General features: G+C 37.1%; 1 protein-coding gene across 1 annotated transcript; it reads left to right on the top strand.

Annotated features, from left to right (window-relative positions):
* Positions 1 to 770: 770 nt before the first annotated feature.
* Positions 771 to 26,365, top strand: LOC138185525 (putative fatty acyl-CoA reductase CG5065). The gene is made up of 8 exons (XM_069124536.1): positions 771 to 918; positions 12,336 to 12,614; positions 18,679 to 18,995; positions 19,600 to 19,847; positions 21,540 to 21,723; positions 25,493 to 25,678; positions 25,735 to 25,995; positions 26,052 to 26,365. Exons 2-8 carry the CDS (start codon positions 12,378 to 12,380, stop codon positions 26,164 to 26,166), a joined length of 1,548 nt encoding a protein of 515 aa, XP_068980637.1. The 5' UTR covers positions 771 to 918; positions 12,336 to 12,377; the 3' UTR covers positions 26,167 to 26,365.
* Positions 26,366 to 27,810: the final 1,445 nt, after the last annotated feature.

Genomic DNA, 27,810 nt, shown 5'->3' with positions numbered 1-27,810 from the left:
TGTCACGTCGAAGACACAAAAAATCACGAAACCGATAGATAGCCGGTGATCTCCTCGCGTCGCAATTCGAACGTTTCACGAATAAGGTGACGAAATCGAACTTCGTACAAGATGATGGAAATTTTATTATATAAATCCAACAGTGTGACGGTTCAAAGTGTTACAAGAGAATGAAAGTGTTGAGCGCTAATTTAGGAGGGTTTTTATATGGAGGTTTTAGTCCCTTTGGAAAGGTTATCGTTGGATGTATATCAGAGGCGACTATTCAGATGCTGCTTTGTTATTATTTCGGTAGCTGTGGCATGCAGGATGTTTTATCTACTTTATTACTGTTTCTGAACGGGTGGCCTTTCTTGAGCGTGTGACACTGGCACAGGCTTTTGGCGGAGTTCACTATAGTAGGGACGGTTGTTCTTCACGAATATCGCGGCTATTAAGCGAGTCTACCCCTTATATGTATAGAAAAAAGTTATTCGAAATGTTGAGCTTTCCAACATATCTAAAAGTCATCAAAAGCGGCGTCTAGTCAGCTTTTTACAATTTAACGAAAAGATTAAAAAATGCTTTTATCCGGTAAATAACTTTCGTACTCTGCTTTATCATTTACAGACTGCATAGTAATTATGTTACAAAATTATAAATGCTTATGTCAACTTATACTTGCAAATATGGCATAAATTATTCTCCTTTGTAGATCATCCTACATTCTTCTTCCTGCATTAACGTCAGACAATGTATATTACTTATGACAATCATCATCATTATGCAATCATCGGCGTGGACGGACGTCGAAGTGAAACCACGCGAGTTCGACATTTCTATATATACAGGACAAACTGTCAACGCGAGTATCTTGAACTAGTCGATTATTTGCTTACGCTGCTGGAATCAGAAGCACAGAAGTGTTTTTTTCGCGCGGTAAGTGCCACTTGTTAAACATTGCCACTTGGAACCGATACGAACAGACATGAAACGGGCTGTGTCAGAAGTATTCTTGCATTATTATAAATACATATAGTAATATAATAAAATATCTCACACACCATGTTTCTGATCATTATTGTGGGTGATTCTATATTATTGGGTTTTAAATGGTTAGGATTCTAAAATGTTAGAAAGAGCAATGAAGTGACTTTGTAATACGTATTATTAAATGTCCTATATCTTCTGTTAGTAGACCAGTCTGCAGTCCACATGTGGCAAAAATTCATTTGGTAGAAGTCGGAAGTTGTTGATATTTTCAATACTGTACCTTCGCACTTTTTAACGTGGGATGTTTCGAAGAATCCATATGCTTGTGTAAAAGAAATACTATGCATAGTTTCATTTAAAAAACCAAAGTATTATTTTAAACATTTCTCAATACTCAATACCAGTTGCTCCACCCTGTATGTGATCGATTCGCGTGTATCTAATTATCACAAGTAAGACGATAATAATGGCGTCTTTGCAGTCATTTTAATCAAGAAAATCTCACCAACATGTTAATATTCTTCGTATTATTAAAAATTTAGAATAGTAACGTTTTATTTTTGCATGGGTGTTATTTGACCGTTGTGGGACTCCTACGTTGTGCGATTCCCCAAGTGACCATTGTATGAAGTCAATGTTTAAATTTATTTATCATAAACAAGCAGATGTGGTATTGTAGTTAAGTTTACTTTTGCATAGATATTTATGAAATACAAAGAATAACGTTATGTAAAAGAGAAAAGCGAATAACGTTCGTAGGATATTTACAAATGCGGAGAAGCGCATAAACAAGATTCTACTTGAAATGTCGAAGCCGCCGATGTCGCAATTTGTGTTCTCTAGTGTGTGTTTTTCGATAACAATGCGCATCGATAAATAATTATTGTGATAATATGAATAAATAATGATCGTTTTATTGAGATCGTGTTTAGGTAAAGTACATAAGAGGTTTCGGAAATTAATAACACTTTCGTTGTGTCTTTGTAATTCCCAGTTCTTTATTATCTTTAGCGACAAGCACTGCAGGAGTCACGTGTATGTTGTTATTGCAAATTACGACGTTTGTGCGATGGGATTTCAGATTATATTAGGTCTATAGGGTGCTTCCATTTCAGCCTTCTAGTTATGTTGATGTAACAGTTTGCTATTAAAGGATTTATGTGGAATTCTATCCGTGTCCTTCTTTTGTGGATAGTTTGATTTCTTGCTGTCCAGAGCGGACGTGTAATTCTTTACGGATATCATAGTTTCTGACGTAGCAGGGTGGATATATGATCTCATGTAGTATTTTAGCTCGCTCACCTTCCATCTTTTGCACGTGCGATTTGGCTGCCATTTCCCAGAGTTAAATACCGTAGGTCTAAATTGTTTTCATTATACTTTCATAGATGAGCATTTTGTTATTTCTGTGGAGCTTGGATTTTCAGCATTTGAGCGAGTTTGTCGATTTGTAACTTGTTTGGTGTTTTATTTTTTGCTTAATATATTGATGCAAAGTGAGTTTGTTGTCAAAGCGAAGTGAAGAATGACGACATTTTGTTGAATTTGTTTGTGGTGCTGTATTACGATTTAATTTCAGACTGCCTGTTTGCGGAGGTACTTTCCACATATTTTCTAACATTTATTTTGACTTTACTTTGACTTTTACTTTGACTTTATTTACTGCCAATTTTATTCGTTAACGTTTGAGTATTTTTGTGGGTGCTGATAGTTTGTATAGGTTATGTATAATAAAGGGACAAGTAACGCTTCCTTCTGACACAGCTGCTTCAATGAAGCGAATGTCAGAGGTGATGCCATAGATTTTCACATAGAAATATCTGTTGTTTATGTATTAGTACATACGGTGAGGTGGATAAAACGAGTTGTATTTTTTCTAGTAGCTCCTGATGTCTAGCACTGTCGAAGTGTCACTCAACATCAACAAAGAGTGCAGCACAATATTTCTTTTCATCTGGTGCTCGTAGTATTCGTTCGATCATGCGATAGGTTTGTTCAATAGTGTTGTGCTATCTTTGGAATCCAAATTCATGACTTTGCGGTTGAGTCCCTTGCTGTTGAGAATACTACTGATTTTTGTGTATATTTCCTTCTCAGCTATTGTTGATAGAATTGGCAATAGTGAAAGGACTTTTATTAGTGAAGACTTCTTGGAGGTAATCAGCCATAACCTTCGTTTGTTCCTCGTGTGATTTTTTCCATGTTCCTGTTGAAGTTTTGATTGGCCTTGCAGCTTGTATTGGTCTTGTTATTTTTTCGTCACTTTCTATAAGGAGTAATGTGATATTTCAGTGGTATCAAGGTTCAGGATGTATTTTCCAAATTCTTTATTATCGTAATTACGTATTTCCGCTTTTATGTCTAGCCGATCGCAATCTTGGAATATCATACTAAGTTAGTATAGTTGTTGGAAGACTGACTATATGAATCGTTGATAATTAATAAATGCTCGATTTTACTTTTTCACGTTACTCAAAGACTGGAATAAAAACAACAACTCGACTTCGCAAAGATTACTGTTCTTCTAAACTTGATATTAACTCTTGACCAATTCTTTATTCAACTGCAAGAAAACTGACTGTCTCTCAACTGAAAAACTGACTAACTCGAAGTTTATACTAAAAACTATCATGGGATAATTGTCATGTGACGGTTTAATCCATGAATATGATGAATTTCGACACGTAATTTGTTACGTCTGGCGACGCTTTACCTAGACCAGGCCACATACCGCGGGCAGGCAGGCAACCAGATGTCCGCATATCCTTACTGCGTACCCTCAATAGTCTTAAGGACCCATCATAAATCTCAGGAAATTGCTAGCTAAGGTCCTTCAGACCGAACAAACATTTCTTTACTGAATCGTTTCTAAAGCTTATTGTTACTACGGGAAAGTTAGTTTTCTCACGTATGATGATTCCCACTAGCAACTCTCTCTCGGGGACGGTTAGTACCCTTCCTCACCAACCAACCTAGAAAATTAACTAATTGACAGCGAAGTCTTTCCCTTACTCTCCCAATGAAACCTTGCCCTTGACAATTCAGCTCTTTCTTGTAGATTAGACCCACCCACGACTAGCTTTCTTCCGGCACAGCATCGTTACTTTACCTCACTTATTCTTTATCGTTAGAATAGTCAACATGTCATTACCGGGCTTCTATCCTTAAACAATCACTTGTACATACGCATCAGTGTAATTATCTTCTTTACAAAGTTGTTGCAATAAACATTAATTTATACCTGTTAATTCAGTGTAACCTCAATTGAACCACTTCTATTATCGTAACAGAAATCAGGTGATCGATCATTTCGTGGCGTCAATTATCTAATCGTAACGGGAATTTACGACTCCCGTTGACGTGTTTTCTCGCGATCGCGTCTCTCCGCCAGTGGTCGAAACTGTATATATTTACTATATTTTTTCTCGAGGAGATTACGAGGAAATGAAAAATTACGTAATGTGAATTCCATCGAGGGATTCTATGTTGGAACTGGAATTCTTATGACTGGTGCGACAGGTTTCGTGGGCAAAGGCCTCCTCGAAAAACTGATACGCACGTGTTCACACATCGCTGCTATTTTTATATTGATCCGGCCGAAACGTAACCAAACGATAGAACAACGATTTAAGAAGCTAATAGATGATCCGGTTCGTAAATAATATTCTACTCGCTTTTTGGAATTTCATTATATAAGTCTCAAATTAATGAACAATTGCCAAAAAACAAATAAATTACCTTCGTAAGTTCATGGGAGCCGATTAATGCAAATATGATGTAATTCAATTCTTGCCTATTTGGTTCAACACCACGACTTGGAACAGTAACTTCCATTCTGTTTTGAGTGCGAATGGTGTCAGGATATACTCGTTAATTTTTCAGTGGATAACAGAGAAGCTAAGAATGGCCCATTCGATTCCCTACAGAATTTTTATTTTATCATTCATTAACTGATAATCAACTTCTTGATTGCGAACATTTTTGCACTAAATGGCTCATTTTCTGCAAGAAGATGACATAAATAATAGTGAACTTTTAGGTGACTATAGAACACATCAACAAACGCGGTTGACATCACCACTTTTGCGTACTTTCCCATTTATGAAATCGATCATGCAGCTTTTCAACTCATTCATTTATCTATTTTTATTTGTTATTTCATTTCTGATTCCTTACAGATGAAGACTTTTACAAGGCAGCAGTTTAAGATTTCGAACGTTATCAATTATCTAATTTTGTATCATTAATATTGCATTTTCGTTTACGCCTTTCCCTTCTCATAATTTAGAATTACTATCATAAAACACGTAATACTGTCGCAATACTAAAATACTGAAAGACGTATATATATTAAAAATGGTGAAACAATTATTTATACTGTAATATCGGAATATATTAAAGGTATAGTTTTGTCCGATTAATTATAGTTTATTAATAATGGATTGAAAATACAGATATTAGTTAGACAGAAAAACGATGTTTGATTAACAGGAAAACTAAATACAACGCTCGTATTTACATCAAATAACTTGACAACTATTTGGTAACTCTCTCTCTCTCTCTCTCTCTCTCTCTCTCACTAGCAACTCTAACAACTCTACAACACTAACAACTCAATTCTAACGACTCTATGCTTCGACGTCTCGATCAACTCTGCCCTTCGCAACACACTCGCTTTTCGACTCGCATACTCTGACCTCTCCGTCACCTCTCCTTGAAAACCGAAACCGTCTTTTGTTCTAACGCTGTTTATCGTTTTTCTCATACCTCTGCAAGAACTAGGTCACTTTAGTCACATAGGCGCTCTTAGATGTAAACAAACCACAAAGGACGACGTACACGGTGTTTTTCTAATTTCAGCCGATTTCCAACCGAAGCTATTCTACGATATTACAATACAGAAAAGTTCATATGTACTTTTCTGTCCGAGATAGGTAAGTATGAGAATAGCAAAATCGTACAATAATTAAGCTATTTGCAAGTTGCCCAAGAAAGAGAAATTGATTACTACTATATTTACTATGTATATGTTACGTCGGGCGACACTCTACCAAGACCAGGCCACACACAGCGGACAAGATGGTAACCAGATGTCCGCTCTTCCTTACTGCGTACCCTCAATAGTCTTAAGGATCCATCATAAATCTCAGTAATTTACTAGCTAAGGTCCTTCAGAACGAACAAATATCCTTTTTCTAAATCGCCTTCTAAAGAGTATTGTCTACTACGGCTTGACACGGGAAAGTTAGTTTTTCTCACGTATGATGCTTCCCACTAGCAACTTTCTATCGAGGGCGGCTAAGGCCCTTCCTAGTCCACCAACCTTCTTTTATCCAATCAGAAGCAATGTCTACTCCTCTCATTTTCCTAACCAAAATTGTCATCAACAAATTCAATAGTCCCTTGCGTTAGACACACCCACGACTAGCTTTCTGCCGACACAGCATCGTTACTTTACCTCACTTATTCTTTATCGTTAGAACAGTCAACATGTCATTACCGGGTTTCTATCCTTAAAACAATCACTTACGTAACTTGTACATACGCATCAGTGTAATTATCTTCTTTACAAAGTTGTTGCAATAAACATTAATTTATACCTGTTAATTCAGTGTAACCTCAATTGAACCGCCCTTATTATCGTAACAGAAATCAGGTGATCGATCATTTCGTGGCGTCGATTATCTAATCGTAACGGGAATTTACGACTCCCGTTGACGTGCTTTCTCGCGATCACGTCTCTCAGCGGATGGTCGAAAAACATAATTATTTCTGCGGACGCTGCAATCTTCATTTTTGCTGGTGTCCTTCCAAAAGTGTTTGGGTTTTTTCCTTCACTGATGTGATTTTCGTGGAAATGTTTTTGAAGTTTTCACCTTCTGAAGTCCTTGCTATTGCATTCTTCTTGCAATTTTAATTTCTGCTAATGATGTGTCGTACTATCTTTGATCTGAGATTGCGTTTTCATCGTTTTACGTCTTATCGTTCCTTATTTCAATTTAGATATTATTTGGTTAGGTTTAGTGATATTATAATTTTATTTTTTTAAGTTTGTTGTTTTATTGTGATATTAGAATATTTGTACGCGTCGTATCTTTTATTTCCTTCAAATTTTCTGTTTTTAATTCCATTTGCCCAGAGCTGTGGTTCGTGCTATTCGCGAGTTTCGACGTATTCCTTTTCTGCCGCATGTTACGACTCATGTGGAGCGCGACACGTGGCAGCCAATATCTAATATATCAGGTATTTTATTATTATTCACGGTCAAAATGTGAGTCTTCCAGTCGAAAGGACTGATCTTTTGGTATACTTTTACGCCTTTATTTTTTATTGTCTGTCAACCCCAGAAATGATGTTTGGTATTGAAGTCTCCAGTTATCAAACATTTATTTTCAAACACTTTAAGAAAGTCATTCAGCTCCTCAGCTGTATGTGGTCTATATTGTTTTTGATAAAATTATCAATTCCTCCGTGAGCTGTGCTATTTCGGGCAAGGAGTGCCACAGTATGTGCAATATGGTAGTTTGAAGTACGACTCATTTGTTTCGTGTGTATCGGCAAGAAGAAGAATGTCCGTTCTGTTCCTCGATGCGTATTCTTTTAGCTCGGGCAATCTTACGTGCAGCCTGTTGTAGTTCCATACAATGATATGAGTTATATTTTGTTTAGTTTGTGTAGCGTTAGCAGCTCCATTAGGAGATTTAAGATAGTTGCCATTTGAGCGGCTGACTTTTGTAGTAAATGTTCTAGATTTTGGATATAATTGTTATTATTGTCGGTTAAGTGATTCCGCGATGCACTGTTATGCGAGATTTTTACAACTTGTGCGTACGTTTGGCTGGTACTATTATGGGGTTTTATTTATTCAGAAATATTAGAAATTAAGGTTTCCAATGATTTCTATCTTATATGTTAAGTTTATTGATAGATGGATCTATTTACAATGTATTAAACAGGAAATGATGGTTATTGAAAGTGAACTAAATGCAGAAATGTGCTATAACTAAGATAATGAAATGGATAATTCACAATTCATAACTAATAGTTTACAATTCATAACAATTCGGAAACTCTCGACTCAACTCTCGACTCCTCACAACTCGACTCTCAACTAACGACTCCTCACAATTCGCTGTATCGCACGTCCCTTTGCAATAACGGTTTGATCCGAAATGCTTTATTACATTGTCCGAGCAAATATATGTTGGTAAATATATTTTAATTGATCTATAACTGAACTAATCTCATACGAAAATTTAACTGTCGTCGTTAAATCGTTAAATATTACAAAATGCGATATAAGGCATATGTATGCATACAGTAGCGGACAAAAGTTTAAGACAAAATAGAAGAAATAAATAATTGATTTACTTCCCATAAAAAATATAAATACAGTGTTCTACTTTTGGTATTAACTAATTAGACATTTGTTTGCACACTTACAAAAAAAATTTCATTTTGATATTTTGCTCAGTAGCTAAGTTATAAAAAAGGCACGAAATCTGTATAATATTCTGTCGGTCAAAAGTTTAAGACTACACAAGCAATATTAATTTTTATACACAACTGTAGTATCGTGGAAAAAGGGCCTGTGGTGGCACTCGATAATAAATATCACCACTCGACACTAAGTGTCGGACACTAATGTCGGACGACGGTAGCGCAGTGGTTAGCGCCATCCTGAGCTACCAAGCACTAATCAGGCCGATCACAACCTACGGCTGCCCAATCTGGTACAACATATCAGCCTCCCAAATGGAAAAAAATTCGCATATTCGAAAGAAAATGCATCAGAGCTTGCTTGAGTACTTACAGGTCCGAACACAGCGGATTCAAAAAATATGTTAAAAACAAAATAATCTACGACCTAGCCAACATTCACCGCATAGACTGTCACATCTTAAAATTAATAAGAAACCACTTCGCGCAAGCGGCAAAGATAAAAGAAAATAACTTAATCTTCAATTGCTTATTCCCAAATGACGCATATTAGAAAAACACTCTGGCAACAGGCTACATGCCCCCAGAAGCTTTCCTATACCTAGACGAAAAAAACTACCTCCAAGACCAAAATAACATCCCAATAATTTATCACATAAAAAGAAAAATAGGGACCAAAACTATACTCTACGAAGAAAACTTAAACGGACAAACCGCAGACACTAGGTGGAGATACAACATGGCCCTCCTTCTGAAAGACACTAAAGACAAACACAAAAAAATATTGGTGGATTCCAAATCCATAATAAAACAAGAGAGCAAATCATTAAACCGACAGAACTCAATTCTGACACCGTATAACACAGGTGTAAACTGTAAATATTTGTAAATATTGTAAATAAACCTATTTGACACCCCCTCCCCCGTCCCCTCCCTATTATCCCGCCTCTCCCCAAAATTATACAGCACCCAAAAAGTAGACTACCGAAGCGTCCTGTTTTGCGACCAAGTTTTCAGGACAGAAAAATCAACCAAAAACAAAATTACATAAAAGCTCCGCTCCCAAGCGGCTTAAATCCAAAGATTAGATTTTAACACAAAAAATGTAAAGCGCCGATACATAATATAGTATGGCTATGTCGTACCGTCGCGTATCGGTACCTTTGCCTAACACATCATTACCAAAATTCACAGTTTATTATGAATACCAAAATGTAATTAATTGTATCTTGGATTAAATAAACATCATTAAAAAAAAAAAAGCAGTGGTTAGCGCCTTAGGTTGCGAACATTCGGGACCCGGGTTCGAATTCCGGCGACTGGAATCCGATTTTTCTTCTACGATATAAAAATTAGAAGAGAAGCGACCGTACCCAGCAGCACCATCTACAATATAAAATGTCCGATACTACACAATTATACACAATATGTACACAATTTTTGTTTAAATCTCCGCAGCAATATTATTTGCACTACGAAATCGATCCTTTTCGCTCAATCAATGAATGCGGCGATCCATTTTCGGCGTTGTTTTCCGTCGTCTTCCGTTTTTCGGTTGATCGCAATACATGCTTGCCTTTAAAAGTTTATACCAAGCTTGCTTACAAGCCGTTTCTGATCTGTTCACTATATTTGCTATTTCGGTGAAGGTTTTACTTTGCTTTCGCAGCCTTACGATTTGTTCTCCTTCGTTTTCAAGTAAATTCTTTGATTTGCCCATAGTCTGTTCCTACCTAAATGAATTTTAAGCAATAAAAGGTACACCAAACAATGATTTTGACATTCCAGAATCAAAATGTTCAAAAACTGTACTCATACTCACGTTTTACACAGATCGTCTTAAACTAATGTCCACTGTTTACAATTGCTAAGCGGTAACTAACTGTTGTAACTTCTACATTGTTTGTATTTAACAACTGACGGTCTGAGGTTACGAAGGTCAAACATACAGCTATGTTATTCCAAAGAGACAAACCGAATAGAAGAACAATATGCGTATAAAATGTTTGTAATCTGGTTTACAAATCATCGTCTTAAACTTTTGTCCGCTACTGTATATCGTTTCTAGTGCAATTGCGTAACCACGTGTAACGTATAACCAGAGGAAGAGAGTTTTTACTCCTATTCACTTTACCACACTCGTCTGTGACTTCACTAACTTTATTAGTTGTATTGAATATAATTCCTACATCCACCGTTATAAATCGCAAGGGGATTTTTCCGAACATTGGTACGAAATCGCCCATAAGAGGCAAGATCCATGTTGCATACTCGTCTATGTATACAACCTATGCTACCACAGACGTACAACTATAGGCAGAATGTGATGGTACCGGCAGTTTTTCACGAATATCTTGTAAACCAAGCGAGTCCACCCCTTACATGTACAGAGAAATGCTGTTCAAAATATACAGCTTCACAATATAGCTGAAAATCAACGCAATCAGAGAATACTTATGTTTCGTATACTTTCGCAGAGACTTGTTTATACAATCGTAGTCCTGACTTGTTGCATTTCCAACAAGTCGTTTGAAAACGAGTTACATTGAGGTTATGTAAAATAGGGCTCTCTCGCCAATGAAATTCTTCATTACGACATGTTTTATCTTTCACGAAGAATGTAGTGTCTTTACTAGTTTCCTGATTCATCGTTCGTTTTAGCTTGCCATTTATTCTATTAATTTCAATTTTGAGGCTTCCATTCCTGTTTTGTCTCCTAATCTTCTTCATCCTAATCTCTTATTATCTCCTATTTGTCTTATATTTTCCGAAAACATACGGTTACAAATTTTTGATTTGCAACTTCCACGATTCGTAATTAGAATCTTGAAATCTATGAAAACTCTTCGATTTCTTGATATCCAAATAGAGCCATCTTTCCTTTCCATTAACTTCCTTTATTCTTTCCAAAAATTCACACGTACGGTCTACAGTTGAATTCTGGGTCCATAACCTGTTAAAATTATAGTGTTGCCACGGTATATTAATGGAAAAACACATAATTACCTTTAAATCCTAATTTACGCTCGAAATTCTACTACTTCTAAATTTCACATGCTCTATCTTCACTTACTTGCTATTTCATATATGCTACTAAAAATTTGGAACACATACCGCTGATAATGCACGCCTCCACTCACACACGTTTACATATCGCATAACATCGATGAAAGATTCCCCGTTTTTCAATTCGTTATAGGTCGTTGAATTCGTGCTTTTGGCAGATACAGCAGAGCACTAGAAAAATATGCGGTATCATTTAAAAAACTCATGGTCACATCGATATTTCAGAAAATTTAATTCATAAAAAGATCAGAATATATACTTTTGATCAGTTTGTTCGAATGCAATAAATTGTATTTTAAATATTTTCCGAATAAATCAACAGAAACTGAATTATTTCAAAGTGGTAAATTTTATTAATTGAGCCTGTATATTAATTTGCAGGAAACGACTTGGAAGTTATATTATAATATTCGTTTAAAGCATTCCAAGCTATTTGAATGATAATAGAGATGAAATATTTCTTATACAAGAAAGAAAAGTAGTATTTAATTTTTGTACTCTTTTCCTCCTTTTAAATAGCGTTTTGTACGCATTAGCATTTGAAAAATCTTTTAAATGAAATATTTTTATGTTAATAGGAACATTATTATAGTATCGATATTTAATGAAAACAGAAGTCAAATGTTAATGATTACACATATAATGGTGTAATTTGCAAATGAACTGCATTGTGACAAAATTACACACTTGCTCAGTTCGCGCCATAAACCATCATTATTGAATCATTTTTCCTTTAGTACAGATTATCCTGAGATTTTTTTTGGAACATAACACATATATAGAAATTTAGGATATAAAATTGTACGATATTCTTTATTTATTAATTTTCCGATTTATTTTTTCCTATTCATTTGCAGATATCTGGGTTGAAAAAGGGGAAGCCCTGTGATTTTGGTACAATGAATACAAAGCTTAATGAAAACGAGATAAATGAAAAATTACGTAATGTGAATTCCATCGAGGGATTCTATGTTGGAACTGGAATTCTTATGACTGGTGCGACAGGTTTCGTGGGCAAAGGCCTCCTCGAAAAACTGATACGCACGTGTTCACACATCGCTGCTATTTTTATATTGATCCGGCCGAAACGTAACCAAACGATAGAACAACGATTTAAGAAGCTAATAGATGATCCGGTTCGTAAATAATATTCTACTCGCTTTTTGGAATTTCATTATATAAGTCTCAAATTAATGAACAATTGCCAAAAAACAAATAAATTACCTTCGTAAGTTCATGGGAGCCGATTAATGCAAATATGATGTAATTCAATTCTTGCCTATTTGGTTCAACACCACGACTTGGAACAGTAACTTCCATTCTGTTTTGAGTGCGAATGGTGTCAGGATATACTCGTTAATTTTTCAGTGGATAACAGAGAAGCTAAGAATGGCCCATTCGATTCCCTACAGAATTTTTATTTTATCATTCATTAACTGATAATCAACTTCTTGATTGCGAACATTTTTGCACTAAATGGCTCATTTTCTGCAAGAAGATGACATAAATAATAGTGAACTTTTAGGTGACTATCGAACACATCAACAAACGCGGTTGACATCACCACTTTTGCGTACTTTCCCATTTATGAAATCGATCAGTGCAGCTTTTCAACTCATTCATTTATCTATTTTTATTTGTTATTTCATTTCTGATTCCTTACAGATGAAGACTTTTACAAGGCAGCAGTTTAAGATTTCGAACGTTATCAATTATCTAATTTTGTATCATTAATATTGCGTTTTTGTTTACGCTTTTCCCTTCTCATAATTTAGAATTACTATCATAAAACACGTAATACTGTCGCAATACTAAAATACTGAAAGACGTATATATATTAAAGATGGTGAAACAATTATTTATACAGAAAAGTTCATATGTACTTTTCTGTCCGAGATAGGTAAGTATGAGAATAGCAAAATCGTACAATAATTAGGCTATTTGCAAGTTGCCCAAGAAAGAGAAATTGATTACTACTATATTTACTATGTATATGTTACGTCGGGCGACACTCTACCAAGACCAGGCCACACACAGCGGACAAGATGGTAACCAGATGTCCGCTCTTCCTTACTGCGTACCCTCAATAGTCTTAAGGATCCATCATAAATCTCAGTAATTTACTAGCTAAGGTCCTTCAGAACGAACAAATATCCTTTTTCTAAATCGCCTTCTAAAGAGTATTGTCTACTACGGCTTGACACGGGAAAGTTAGTCGAAACAGTATATATTTGCTATATTTTTTCTCGTGGAAATAGGAGAATATTCCCTTGTTGAGAAACGTTAAATTGGTATGATCGCTAGTTCCTACAAGCTAAGTTGGTACGACTTCTAACGACGCTCTTTTGGCTTAGGAGTCAACCACGTGTTAATTATCTAAGTGTATCCGGTGTATTCAGACGTTTTGTACGAAGAGGTGAAATATAGAAAGCAGAAATTGAATCTATGTGAATCAATTATATCTCAACCCCAAACCTATATTTAATAACAGATTATGGGCTCAGGGCAGTGAACTGCGACAGTAAAAACATTTATTTGTTGAGGTTTTGTGTTTTTCTGAAATTATCCGTGAAGAGACCACGCCATGGTTGACCAGTCGTATCTATCTATTCGATCGCCCCTGGTCTGGAGGAGCCGCATGAATCTACTTTATCAAGTCCATGTCCATAGCCTTGCCCCGGCCATTTGCCCCATTCGTGATCTTTTCCTCTTCTTGCGGTGGACATCTCGCGTTGTCGCCCTGTCTTCCGTCCGTAGCAGGCTCCCGAATCCGGCTGGTCCCTTTAGTTTTCGGCGGAACGCATGCCGCCCCTCCCATTCTGTGTGTGGCGGGCGCACCAAGCGACTCACAGAGCGGGCACCTGGGCACGGAGGCAGAGTAGCTCTTGGCCTGATGACCGATGCCTTCGCACCTGTACCACAGCTGCCCGCGGCCTACCGTATATCTGCAAGTCACTCTCACGTGTCCCAGCTCTAAGCATCTATAGCATCTTAAGAGCTTCTTCGGAATGGCTTCGACCCTCGCCATTGACCAGCCCACAAGAATCCCACTTGGCTTACTTTCCGCGCTGTTGCTGTCGGGCATCTTATCCATGCTGACCCAAAGCCACCTCTGGAAGTCCTGATGTCTCCCACTCGAACTTCCAGTGCCTTGGATCCTCCAGCCCTCGAGGGGGTGTCCCGAAATTCTTCCTTGCCAACCGAGATGTCGATTTTAGTTACCCTTAGCTCCACCGTTTTTCTTTGGGGGGGGGGGGGGGACGCAACTTTCACCATAGTCGGATCCAGAGCTTGTGTCAACCGTGTTGCAAGCGCGAATGCCTTCTCCCTCTCTTTGTCCCCAGGAACTTCTAGGATAATGCTCCCAGTCATCCCTTCCTGATTTTAACCCGTTCAATGCCGAATTCGGCTAGTGGGACTTCCTGTCTAGCCGTCGACAGCATTTCGGCGTATGTTGGTTTCGTCCCCTCGCTCAGCGTTAAGGTCACTGCAGATGACCGCGGAGTAGGAGGGAGCATCACCTTCCTGGTCTCCTGCACCGGCCCTCCTGTTGGGATTCGTTGTGAGGTCCTATGCGCCTTGGCAGTAGCTGGTCTCTTCGCATCCTTGGTTTTTCTCTTGCGTTCGACCACCTTCCATTCACCACCCTCTTGTCCCTTCGAGGACGATGATATTTGGGTGGCACTGACCTCGACCGTGGTTATCTTTTCCTGTCTTTCTTCCGGGCTATGACGCCAGTCCTGTAGGTGTTCTTCCAGGGCCCTCATTAGTGAAGGCCCGAGCTCTTCGAATTTCCTCTCGCGGGTACAGAGACGATCCTTCTGCCCCCCCCCCGTCATCCTCCTTAAGGTGTCCCAGCTCTGAAGTGGAGGCGTGACAGCGTGCGTTCTCCTGAGGGAGACCCCCGACCTTGCCTGCTTGCTCTTTCCGGAGGACCTCGATCTCCTTTTCTAATGCTTCTACCCGTATCTCCGCCATCGTGGCAGCTCCAGTGCCGTAGGCGGGCCCCGTTCTCCTTATCATTTCCACCGTGCCCGCGGCAATGGTGTTTGCTGCCTCCTTTAAGGTCTTAATATACGTATTCTTTAAATTCGACGATGTTGTCGCCACCTTTATTATCTCCTCTACTCGCCGAATTAGTTCGGCTCCTATGTCCGCTGTGGGGGATGTTCTCATCTCCCAGGTCAGTTCCATAGGTATGTCTGGAACTATGGGCGTCAATTTTCTTTTTCATCCCCTGGACGCCTCTGCTGAGGATGAGGATGGGGCCCCATAGGCCAACAGCTCTTCGACGTCCGAACTCGTACTTCCCTGCGAGTTTCTTGCCGTGGTGTTTCTGGTATCTGATTCGACGCTTGGTTTGTCCACCTTATTTGCAAGCCTCATGGATTTTTTGGTTACTTCTGATGCAGGCTCCATTCCTTCCTCTATATCCTGCTTTCTACTGTTGGTATTCTCGGATGCGGGGGCCCGTCCGGTGTCCTTTAACGTGGAGGGGCCTTGCGCGCACGTGCTCTCGGGTAGATTCCGAGGTAGCCCGTGCGGCGGCTCTGCTGTCGCGCGTCATAAAATGTCTGCGTCTGCTCACGTGTGCCACGAGGCGTACCCATAGGGAGGCGCTGCCAGCGCGCGTTCTAACCTGTCTTCCTTACTGCTTCGTCGACAGGGTTGAATTTTATCTCTTGCTCTTCTGCCCCATCCAATTCTTTCCTCACTAATTTTCTTACGCACTTCGCACTCACGCACTGGCACGGCACTCTAGTCCACTTTCTTTTGTCGCCTTTCCTTGATTTCACTATGATATAGTCTGCAGAGTACGGAGCGATGTAAACGCATGCCGCCATTCTCGGATATTCCTTTGTCTTAGGGGTCGACCACGTGCTAAAAATCTAAGTGCATCCGGTGTGTTCAGACGTTTTGTACGAGGTGGTGAAATATAGAAAGCAAAATTCAATCTGTGTGAATCTATTAAATATCAACCCAAACCTATATTTAATGACATCCCTTCCAAACGAGAATGAATCAGTGAAATAATGCAATAATTTTAATATATTTTCAATTCACGATAGCGTCTTAGATTTAAAATTAGATTGAATTTCGTCGCGATAATGTTTTTGTTGTAAAACCTAAGTATCAATTTTTTAATAATGAATCGTTGCACACAGAATAATATTTCTGATGAAATGTGTGATATCTCTGATATCTATCTTACATGCATGTTCATTTACAGAAACGATGAAAACAGAACAACTAATTGATTGTAGGCAAAATGGAAAGAGATGAAAATGTAATGACTAATTTGTGTAACGGTGTAATTAAATAATGTAATTGACCACACTTTTATCTATCTTATTGATGGGATTAATTAATCGAGTATAAAATAAGCAGAATATATGTATTTGGCAAATCGGAATAACAATTATAATTATGTACAATAGCCGAACTAGCTGCACGTTATTCACATACTCTCTCACAGTCCACCCTCCTTTCGGGTTGCACATGACTTATATGAGGTTGATCAGTTTAACTTCAGTTTACTTTCGTTACTAACGAAAATTTTTGGTCCTATGGAGTTTGATCTTTATTAAAATTAGGAGGATTATATTAAAATGAACATTTATATTGAGAACAGACGATACCTCTCATTTGATATTCAGTGAAAGAATGGCGAAGGAATGGAAAAAAGATTGTGAAAAATGAAACGAGGATACGAAATCTTTCAGCGAAAATTTAAGAAATAACCAATTAAGAAAAAATATATGTCGGAGATGAAAGGACATCGGAGCCTTCCCTCTGGAACTTCGGGAAAATCCCTTAACAGCGTAATTTAGATTCTACCTTAGGTGTAATTAAACAATTGTTGCCATTCAAACCGAATGTATTTGTTCAAAATTTGTGATAACGAGCTTGGGCTCGAGGCGACAACCAGTCGCCGAACATAGCCGCGGTCACGGGATGAATGCTTTGTCTAACAAAGGTATGGAGTAATTCTATAGCTCTCCTTAAAAGATATATTTGTAGCGGCACGCGACAGTAAACATTCCAACGGTTTCTGTCCCGTGGCTCGCCACACGCAGACCCTATTCTTCAGGTATGATGGTTACCAAATACTGACGCGTCTCCACAGTACATGATCAGCTAGCCCGAGGGCCGTTATTAATATTACGATTTAGTCATCTAAAGTCTCTCAAACAGACAAACAGTCTTTGTCTCAACTACGAGAAGATAGGGAAGATCTACTTTTTTCTACGAACGACGCTTCCCGCTAGCAACCTTCCCTCAAGGACGGCTAGCATCCTTCTCTAACCACCAACATGGAAATTGACCAATTAACAGCAACGTCAATTTCCCTCACTTTCCGAACGAAGGCATCTCTCCACGAATCCGATGATCTCGTATCCTTAGACACGCCCCATCATAGTTTTCCTCTGCAGCATCATGGCGACAAAAAGTTATTCTCTCGTGAGGTCAAATTAGCGAGTTACATAGAATCTTTAGCGATTTCTTCTCTAAAACAAACATTGTAAACAATTACTTTCTCTTTCTTGGGCATCATATTGTATGATTTTGTTATTCTCATACTTACCTATCTCGGACAGACAAGTACATATGAGCTCTTTCGTATAACCATACAATTAAATAGGCATAAAGCTAAGTAGATACTTGTCTACGCTAATGAGGAATCAAATAGGGCAGGTCCCTAACTATATAGATTCTTCTATATGCTAGCGTGTCTCATCTTCCAGTATTGTCCGCGTAGTGCAACATTAGTCCAGGAATAAACAGGAACATAAACGCGAGTACTCTCATTTTCTCTCTGATATAAATTATTGTCTCATGGAGATATGATAGTTTGAATATTATAATGCATGCTTATACTGACTTACGAAAATATGTAGGCACTGCAAAATTGTATGCATATACTATACATTTTTTTAAACTTCGTTAGCTCTATAATGAGATGCGAGTATCGTAATTATACTGAACAAATTTTAAACCAGTATAGAAATGTATAAAAAAAATTACAAGGCATTTTTGCGGACATACACTTTTAACACACTGTTGACCGGCTACGTTAAACAGAATTTTATACGTAAAAAAAGAATTTATTCCTAATCGGTCAGAAATGTATTAAGAGAAAATTAGTATGTTTAATAATATTCTATATTGGGAACCGAGCTTATATATTATATTCTTCAGATTTTCGATGATATCAGAGCGCAAACCCCAACAATTTTCGATAAAATTCATCTCGTGGAGGGCGACGTGACTCTACCAGATTTGGGTCTTTTGCAAAAAGACAGAGATATGTTGATAGAGAATGTAAACATAGTGTTCCACATTGCGGCCACTATAAATTTCCATCAACCATTGGATATGATCGTCAATGCAAATGTGAAGGGTACCGCTAATATTATCAAACTGTGCAAGGAACTCAAGCATGTAATTAGCGTTGTCTATGTGAGCACAGCTTACAGTAATCCGAATCTATCAGACATCGAGGAAAAGGTTTACACGTAAGAATCAGTTATAATTCGTCAACAACTTTTTCAATATCGTGCATAACCTACTTCCAAATACAAATAAACGATGAAAGTAATTGATAACTTAGTATAATTGTTTACGTATCTATCTGATTAACACTTGCCAGTCTCCATTGAAATGAAAAATACTTGTCAAAACAGGTGTAAATGTAAGAAAACTTACATAAGAAATAATCAATGATACAAGATCTGTCAATAATAAAAATTACATATTGAAAATTATTTTACCTTTTACTAATTTCTTTTTCTTATTGAATTCAATGATGAACTTTTGTTCTTGATACACGTACATGATAACAACTAGGCACGGATATCATTATAAATTCATATTTTAAGATGAATAAACATGATTTGAGGAACAGAATCTAAGCAGAACTTTGTTCGTTTACTAAAAATTACAGCAAGTACTTCATCTTCGATTCTTTCTATATTATTGTGTATTATTTCATTATATTCTGTTATATTATTAGACATTATATGCGTTTTTGCATTTTAAATCTTTAAATGCGTCAAATTTGCAATTTATTAATGACTTTAGCGTGACAAACATGTTATCTTATGCTTGATAATTTTGCAGCACGAATCTAGATCCCTCTCTCGTGATAGATATATGCGACCGACAAGACAAAGAATTAATTAATCTGCTCGAAGAAAGAATTTTAAAAACGTATCCAAATACATACACGTTCACCAAGAATCTTGCAGAGCAGACAATATCCAACAATAGCAAAGGATTGACTGTTGCGATAGTACGACCAAGTATAATTTGTTGCTCGCTAAAAGAACCGTACCCTGGTTGGTTGGTATCTTTTGCTGGACAATCAGGTATTTTTATAAATATTTACAACGATAACCCCTCGTCACTTCATATCTCACTCATATCGCAAATAAGAGCGTTTCATTATACCCAAGTGATTCCGAATAATACAAGTCACTCGTATCACAAGACCTTAGCTCTCCATAATTTTCATAAGAATGAAAGAAATCAGCAATAGAATAAAACTGTGACAATTTTTAACTCGCATATTCTGAAGGTTACGTATATGGAAATATACTTTTTGCGTATTGCGCTATAAAAATTAGTTCATGATACCGTTACTTCTTTTTTTATTCACTTAATTACAGGGATATGAATCTGTAACATACAATCCAATTACAAGCAGTTAGTTTCAGCCGAAAATGTGTAGTGTAGTATAGTGTTATGGAATTAAACGGAATTAAATTAAGCATAAGACGTGCGATGCGCCTCTCGAGACAGTAGGATATGCTTTGTTACAATGTACATGATGTATTTAACGTGAAACAACATAAAATTTTAGAGCACACGGTAATATCATTAAACATTTTATGTGGCAACAACGAGCGAAATATAATATATTTCTGTTTAAGAGGCAATAATTTTAAATAATTATATAATATATGCGATGGATATGTATTAACACTGGACTACTTATTCAACGAGTGGCCAAACGCAGAAGTTGACGCTGTATGCTTTCGAACATATCATAAAGAAATTGCTGATATGTCAGAAGGTTGGTTATTGTTATAAGACTGTAGACTCTGATGTGGCCTGTGTGTTAGCTGAAATTCCGGTCAATCGTCTAACAGTAAAAGAAAGATTACTCTGGTATGAAAGGACAAAACTGATGAGAACTGAAGGAATATATTGGAGCGAGAAATGACCAAAAGTCAGATAAAAAGGGAGATTACTCTAATTGGACGAAAAAGAAACTCTCGAATATTCTTCCGCGGCTGAAACTTCCGACGATTAGAATTCCAAATTTTCATACTGTGGTAACTTTTACGGGATATGGAGTATTCAACTTCTTCTGGGCTTGGATTGGAAAGGCTACATGTAGGAAGTGTTGAAAGAACGGATTTTGAATTATATCTCATTACTTACGAACGCCGAATAGCCGTTGAGAGTACAGAACGTTAAGCGGCGCGAAGCGAAATCGTGTTTGTCACCTACGGTGCACAGAGGGAGGAAATGACGCAAACAACGTTTAGAATTACTCAGTCTTCTTGTACGATATGAAAATTCATTTAATTCCCTTATATAATCTTGAAATTAAAAACAGATGTAGCCAGTTATCATAATCGTTTTGATTATGACAAACGATCTGCACAGAAGCGATTACGCTGATCAACTCCACGAATTACGATAAAAAGGAGAAACAATTGTAATATTACAAACGTTATTCCCTAAAATTCAAGTTAAGATATACGACTGATTATATAATTGATTATACGACTTCTTCTTTCAACAGATAAACTCATCGCTATGAGTTATTGTATGAACAACATAAGCATTTTTAGGCAATGAAGTTAAAAAATTCAGAAAAATATAGTTGCAATTAATTTCTGAGAAGCTAGTTGACTCTAATTTTTACCAGATCGCCATTATTTAAGCTGTGTTTTTACTGTCAGTTAGAGCTACTCTTCCCATATCTGTATCGCTACATTTCGAGACAGTTGAGAATCATTAATAACTTTTAAACCAATTTGACGTTGCAGGTATCTTCATGAATATCGGCAATGGTATTGCAAAAGTATTATTGGGTAAGGCAGATGTAATATCAGATGTAGTGCCTATTGATTATGTAGTCGACGTGATAATGTGTGCCGCGTGGCACGTCACGCTACATATTGATAATAGGGTCAAAGTTTACAACTGTACGAGCAGCGCACGTCCCATCAAGTACGGAATCGACATTTATTACAGAATTTTTTTAACTAACGTAACTCAATTGTTAGAGTATCCTAAAAGCTTTAGATTCATTTAAGCAATGCGATCAATAGAAACGCCAATGGATAAATTACATTCCAGTATGATTAGTGTACAAAGGATTATGATAAACTTAGAAAAAGATATTGGGAACACAAATGGATAAGAGCCAGCCAGATTTTTTCCTGTGAATATCTATACATAGGATTGATTTGTTCTAATGAAGGTGGATGAGTCATAGAAACGTCTTTACGTTTTTAATACTTCTTCGGAAATAAGAAAGGTATCTCAATTCAATAAGTAGTAACTTTCTTTTTTGTGTTTACCAGTTTCTTCGCAACGGCTTGACGAACCGGAATTTGTATCTCGTAGGACATGTTCTAAAATATCCCGTTATAAAATTTTTCTGTATTATTCTTTCTTTTTTCTTTTTGCGATAACCCAGTCTATATGTATATTCATCGATTGAGTTGAACTATCGGAAAGAAATCTTTTTTACAGGTATTTCCTCGAATAATTTGATCCCCGAATCATTTGATTTTGCAAATAAAGTTCTCGTTACCTTTGCATTTCGGCAAGTGCTCTTTCGTCATGTAGTTTATTGCTTAATGTCTCCATTGTACTTCGTGGCTTGAAATGTTGCTACTGCGGGAGATATCGGATGTAGCCATCGGTATCTTTGAATCTGCTTCTAATGGATTCGTTATTGAATTTTATGAGTACCGAATCCGGCAATTCCCTCTCTTCCAGCTGATATGTTTAAAGTGCTGGCCGTGAAAATGTCTTTACAATTCCCATTGCAACTATTAAACTATCAAAAATTGCTACGTTTCGTCACAATAGTCACAGACTCAGAAACAGTAATAGGATAGACAAAACATCCTGAATGCCACAGCCATCGAAACAATAACCAGATAGTAACAGGATAGCCGCGTATGATATACACCGGACGATAACCCCCCCCCCCCAGAAGTAACAAACCTTAATATTAGAACCTTCCTAAATCAGCACTCAACACCTTTTTTGTTATAACACTCTGAATCGTTACTCTGTTGGTTTCGTACAATAAATTTTACTATTACGTCTAAAATCCAAATATTTACCTTACTTGTGAAACGTTCGAACTACGACACGAGGAGATCACCGATGATCTGTCAATTTCGTGAATTCTTGTGTCTCCTACGTGACACAATATAACCCATGATCCTTCATCTAACGTTATTGAATACACTCCTTAGTAATTACTCTTTCGTACAGTGCATTCAAAATAACAGCCTGGGCGAGCGTAGCTTCAATGATTTGCTCTGCATCAGCAAATTGTTAAACGGTTGCGTCTCCCAATGTAGGCTTCAGCTGATGTTTGCTTTTATTGGTGGGAGTCCGCAGGAGTCTACTTCCATTGCGAAATGACATGTGACACACTTAATCACTCTATCATATTTATTAAATTATAGAAATATCCTTCTCTGTCACTGTTCAAAACATAATATCGGTGCCGGAGTACAGTTGGTTTTCTGATTCGTTAATAAGAATTAAGAACTGAAATAAATAGTAAATAGATAGAAACAATTTATCGTCTTCTTAACGACAATAAAGATCATTTTACGTTGACTGTGTAATATTGATCGCTGTATTAAAAAATGTGAAATGACAAAGTTTTCCAAGAAAATACTACCAGCTTCGAAATGTATTAAAATGTATGAAATAATTTCAATTTCAATGTAACAATGGTTCAGATCACTCAATCACTTACTGAATGGCAACTTAAATCATATACTGCAACATTTTCCAAGGCGGTGCAAATTCTCAATTATGATTGCCGCAAGAAAACTGGCGTTAAGATGTAGAATAAGATCACTTACTAACATCTTGTTAAACGGAAACAAGCTCACACCTTTTCAGTTAATAGAACTAATTTCTTTGCCAAAAACATATCTGCAAACGCAGACAATTCTCACAGACCTAACTAAAATTTCCATTTAAATGACGAAAATTTTATTTTCATCACCACTTTATTTTCTAGATAACGAGCGAGACATTCACTTTTAACTGAAAACTTCTTTAACGTAATGGAGATATAGCTCGATTCTGTGCCGAACAAAAAAAAAATCACCTTTGACCGTAATGTGTATTGACATTTTTCACTAAATCATTAATTCATAAATATGTAGCGGCACTCGACAACAAATACCGCTCGACACTAACTAACACCGGACGACGGTAGCGCAGTGGTTAGCGCCTTAGGTTACGAACGTTCTCGGGACCCGGGTTCGAATCCCGACGCCCGTAGTCCTATTTTTCTTCCACGCATCTAAATTAGAAAGAAATAGCAGTACCCCAGCAGCGACATCTGCAGCCAGCAGCTGCAATCATCACGGACAACACACGACACCTCAAATAATTTATATAGGTGATAGCAAAATACAAAACTTTCGATCGATTTGTGCTGCATTCTATTGTTCACAATGAGATAGCTCAAAATATAACCTATTTGCAGATGTTTGAAGCTTCACCCTTTACGACAGAGAGTTGTATCATCGAACTTTAGATATTACTAGTTTCTTTATTGAGACAAATTTCCTCGTCGCCACTGACTTTCCAATTAAATAATTATTTAATAATATTTCGTAATTAAATTATTACGAAAATTGACTTTCCGTTATAATTCCAATAGTTAGATTATTGAAATTCAAAATATTTATGCTACTTTTGAAACTCGCAATAATAACCAGAATGTTAATAACTTCATTTGGATTTACATTGAGATTACTGGTAATGAAAAGCTAGATTTACTCGAAAAAGAAGCGACAAAAGAAATTTATACTTGCATCAGATATCAGAGTTTCACTTATAATCTAGTCCATTAACATTTTTTGTTCAAGAACAGATTGAAAATAGGAATGTTTTTGGATAATCTGATTCGGAACAATATTTAGAACAATATGAGCGACTTTAAGACAAATTTCCTCCGCCGAGATATAAATAAGATATCGATCGTACGTAAGAAATTTTCAGTCGGAAGCTGCAAATGAAGTTTTACAATAGTTTGCAGCAAATTGCTAATAAAATCGTTTTTAAGCCGAGCTTTATTGCATTATGATAAGCCCAATTGTTAGGTTGCAAATTAATAAAAACTGCTTGTCAATGTGCAACAGACTATCCACGTCTGAATTATGGCATCTGGGAATACCTACACTACGAGAATAAAAACAGACGCCGAGTATTACTAACAATTTTCCTTAGTCTCTCCTTCAACAAAGCTCTGTCTTTCACTTTGTATTAGATCTTTCTTATGTGATCTTGATATTAAAGGCCTAAAAGTTATTTATAATTTTCTTGAACTGTGTTCCGTACGAATCGTATTAAATTTAAATAAGTAATGAGAATTGTAAACTTTTTAATATTCACTACCTAATTAGAAGTTGCAGTGATAGATTGATAATGAAAGATAAAAATACTACATTTGTTATATAACCCACGTCGCATTTGGAGTTACTAATAAACAAATACATATATAATGTAACGTTGATAACAAAAGAAATATTGCACTAGGAATGTTGTACTCGCGTCCATTTGTGTCCTCGATAAGTCAATTCAGAAAGCTGTAAATATGGTACAACTGAAATTACATAATTTTTCTTGAGATATTACAAAATATCTTCTGACATACTCTAATAGTAATATGCGTTATCTTGAATGTAATTCAATTACCTCTACAAGTGTAAACATTTCAATTTTCAAGATTGGGTGAGATCATAGATATCTTCGTGGAATGTAGCAGAGAAATACCGATGAAAGATACGTTGTGGTATCCGAGTTGCACGGTAGTAGCAAACAGATATGTTTACGATGCACTGAATATACTTCTAAATGTTTTACCTGCATTTGCCGTGGATATCTTTTTAAGGTTTCAAGGTGGTAAACCAATGTGAGTATTCTATCGTTTGTCAACCACATCAAAATACTCAAAAAACGACATTTCAGGGCAATGAATATGAGCAAATTTTACAATAAATTGGTCATAGCGACAAGCTACTTCAACTCGAATGAATGGTCTTTCAAAAGAGATAACATTGCCGACATGATAAACAAGGTGAATACCTTTGAAGATGGAAATCTTGTTAAACTGGACTTGCAGGATATGGATTGGAAGAAATATTTAGCAAATTACTTGGCGGGAATTAAGAAATTTAATCTGAAGGAAGACCCTCAATCTATAAATACAGCGCCGCAACGGTTATCGATGTACATATAGAAATATTTGATATGATGACTCGATATGATATTTTCTTTTATTTTAGATTCTACTGGATACGTCAGATAACTAAAGGATTCGGTATAATCATTTTATTTCCGATAATATCGGTAATAATATTACTATGCACCGACTACTTCAATGCTATGTTTTCCGCTTGAATAAAAAACAAAGTATATGAAACATTATGGAAAAGGGCCTTAGAATAGGAACATGTCCCTACACATAAACGGTGTCCGGCAGAGTTATATATTACATACTATATAGTATATATGTGATATGCTCTTCGAATAAAAACTGTGAATAAATGAAGTTATTTGTCGATATTGTGAATAATACATGTATAATGCTATTGTATAATATTACAAATTATTAACATATATTAGATATACTAGATAATTCAGAACACTTTATTGCGTGCTTGCTAGCTACGACCGCATGGTAGCAAAGGCGGTTAACAACCAACTAGAACAAAAGAAGAAAGTAAGGCGACCGCACTTCCGCCGAGAACATCGATCCCGGTAGTCACGTTTATACATTTCTATTTTTATTCGAATACTTCTATTCTAATTCGTATACTCAGCGAGATATTAAATAGCGCAGTAGAGACCGCCAAATACGCATATACAGTGCTCTCTTAAACAACGTACGGATAGGACACCGACTGACCACGTTGAATGTAATCCGTGTAGTTACGTAGCTCCCACCCCATCTTCCCTTTCCACATAAGCTGAAGTACATAATCACATACACACATTTATATTCTTCCGATGCATGTGCATAATATACACTATTCTAAATTTACACTGTCACAATCACTCGTTATATTCTTCAGTATAGAACAATTTAATGTAAACTGCCATTCTGCAATCGTTGCTGTATGCATCGAGCAGCAACATTGAATTCAGACAGTTGACAAACTGTTTACAGAAGATAAGATAGTTGATGTGAGTTATATTCCTCTAGCGCTGTGCTTAGACTTAGACGTTAGGCGTTAGATTTTTTGACTGACTTGTCGCTCTTATGCTAATACGGAAGAAAGTTCGATATGGGTGTGCCCCTTTGCATGAAGAACGCGGATTCGTTATTCACACTTTTCGTTAGGAAAAGTGAGGGTAACGATCCGCGATGTCGATTGGTTATAACCAACGCTGACGCTTGAAGGGATGAGTAGGAAGCCTCCTACTATTCGGTTTTTCCTAATAGATGCGTACCCGCTTTCTCCGTGTTTTCAAGTGCGCCTAATAAACCCAAGAACCTCTCTAAAAACCAGATGTGCGTCGAAAATATTTTTAGGCTTAAGAAATCCTTCAAGACAACGGACTAACTGAAGACACATGTTGATACAATACAATAAAAGTGAAAAGTTATGGTGGGTCCTTAGGTTTATTGAGGGTCGGAATGACGTTACGCAGGCCGTTGGCTGTCCAGTCGCGAGAGCTGCAGTGCAGATGTTTTAGGTAACGTAACATCCTCCCCCCGTTGAGAGGGCACCGATCAAATTCTGGCTGTGGAGTCAGGTGCGTTGTTTGTCTATTTCCTTCGCTCCGTGTGGGTGTTCGGACTCGTCTGTATCTGGTTGAATGGGTAAGGGAACCAGTCTTTTGACACCACGGTCCAGGATACTCGTTGCCGTCTGCATGGTAGCGGTCAGTATAATTCCATTGACTCATGGATGGACCTTAATTACGCGGCCCAAAGGCCACTGCATAGATGGGACGTTATCCTCCCTGAGGATTACTACGGTGCCTTCACAAATGTCATGTTTGCCCTTATCCCATTTGTCGCGGCGGGTCAGCTCGTTG

Source organism: Bombus flavifrons, chromosome 12 (genome assembly GCF_040668555.2).
Source record: "Bombus flavifrons isolate JBK064 chromosome 12, iyBomFlav1_principal, whole genome shotgun sequence".
In the NCBI taxonomy this organism is placed as follows: Eukaryota; Metazoa; Arthropoda; class Insecta; order Hymenoptera; family Apidae; genus Bombus; species Bombus flavifrons.
Note: the sequence above shows the minus strand (reverse complement) of the source record. Positions and strands in the feature narration are given on the sequence as shown.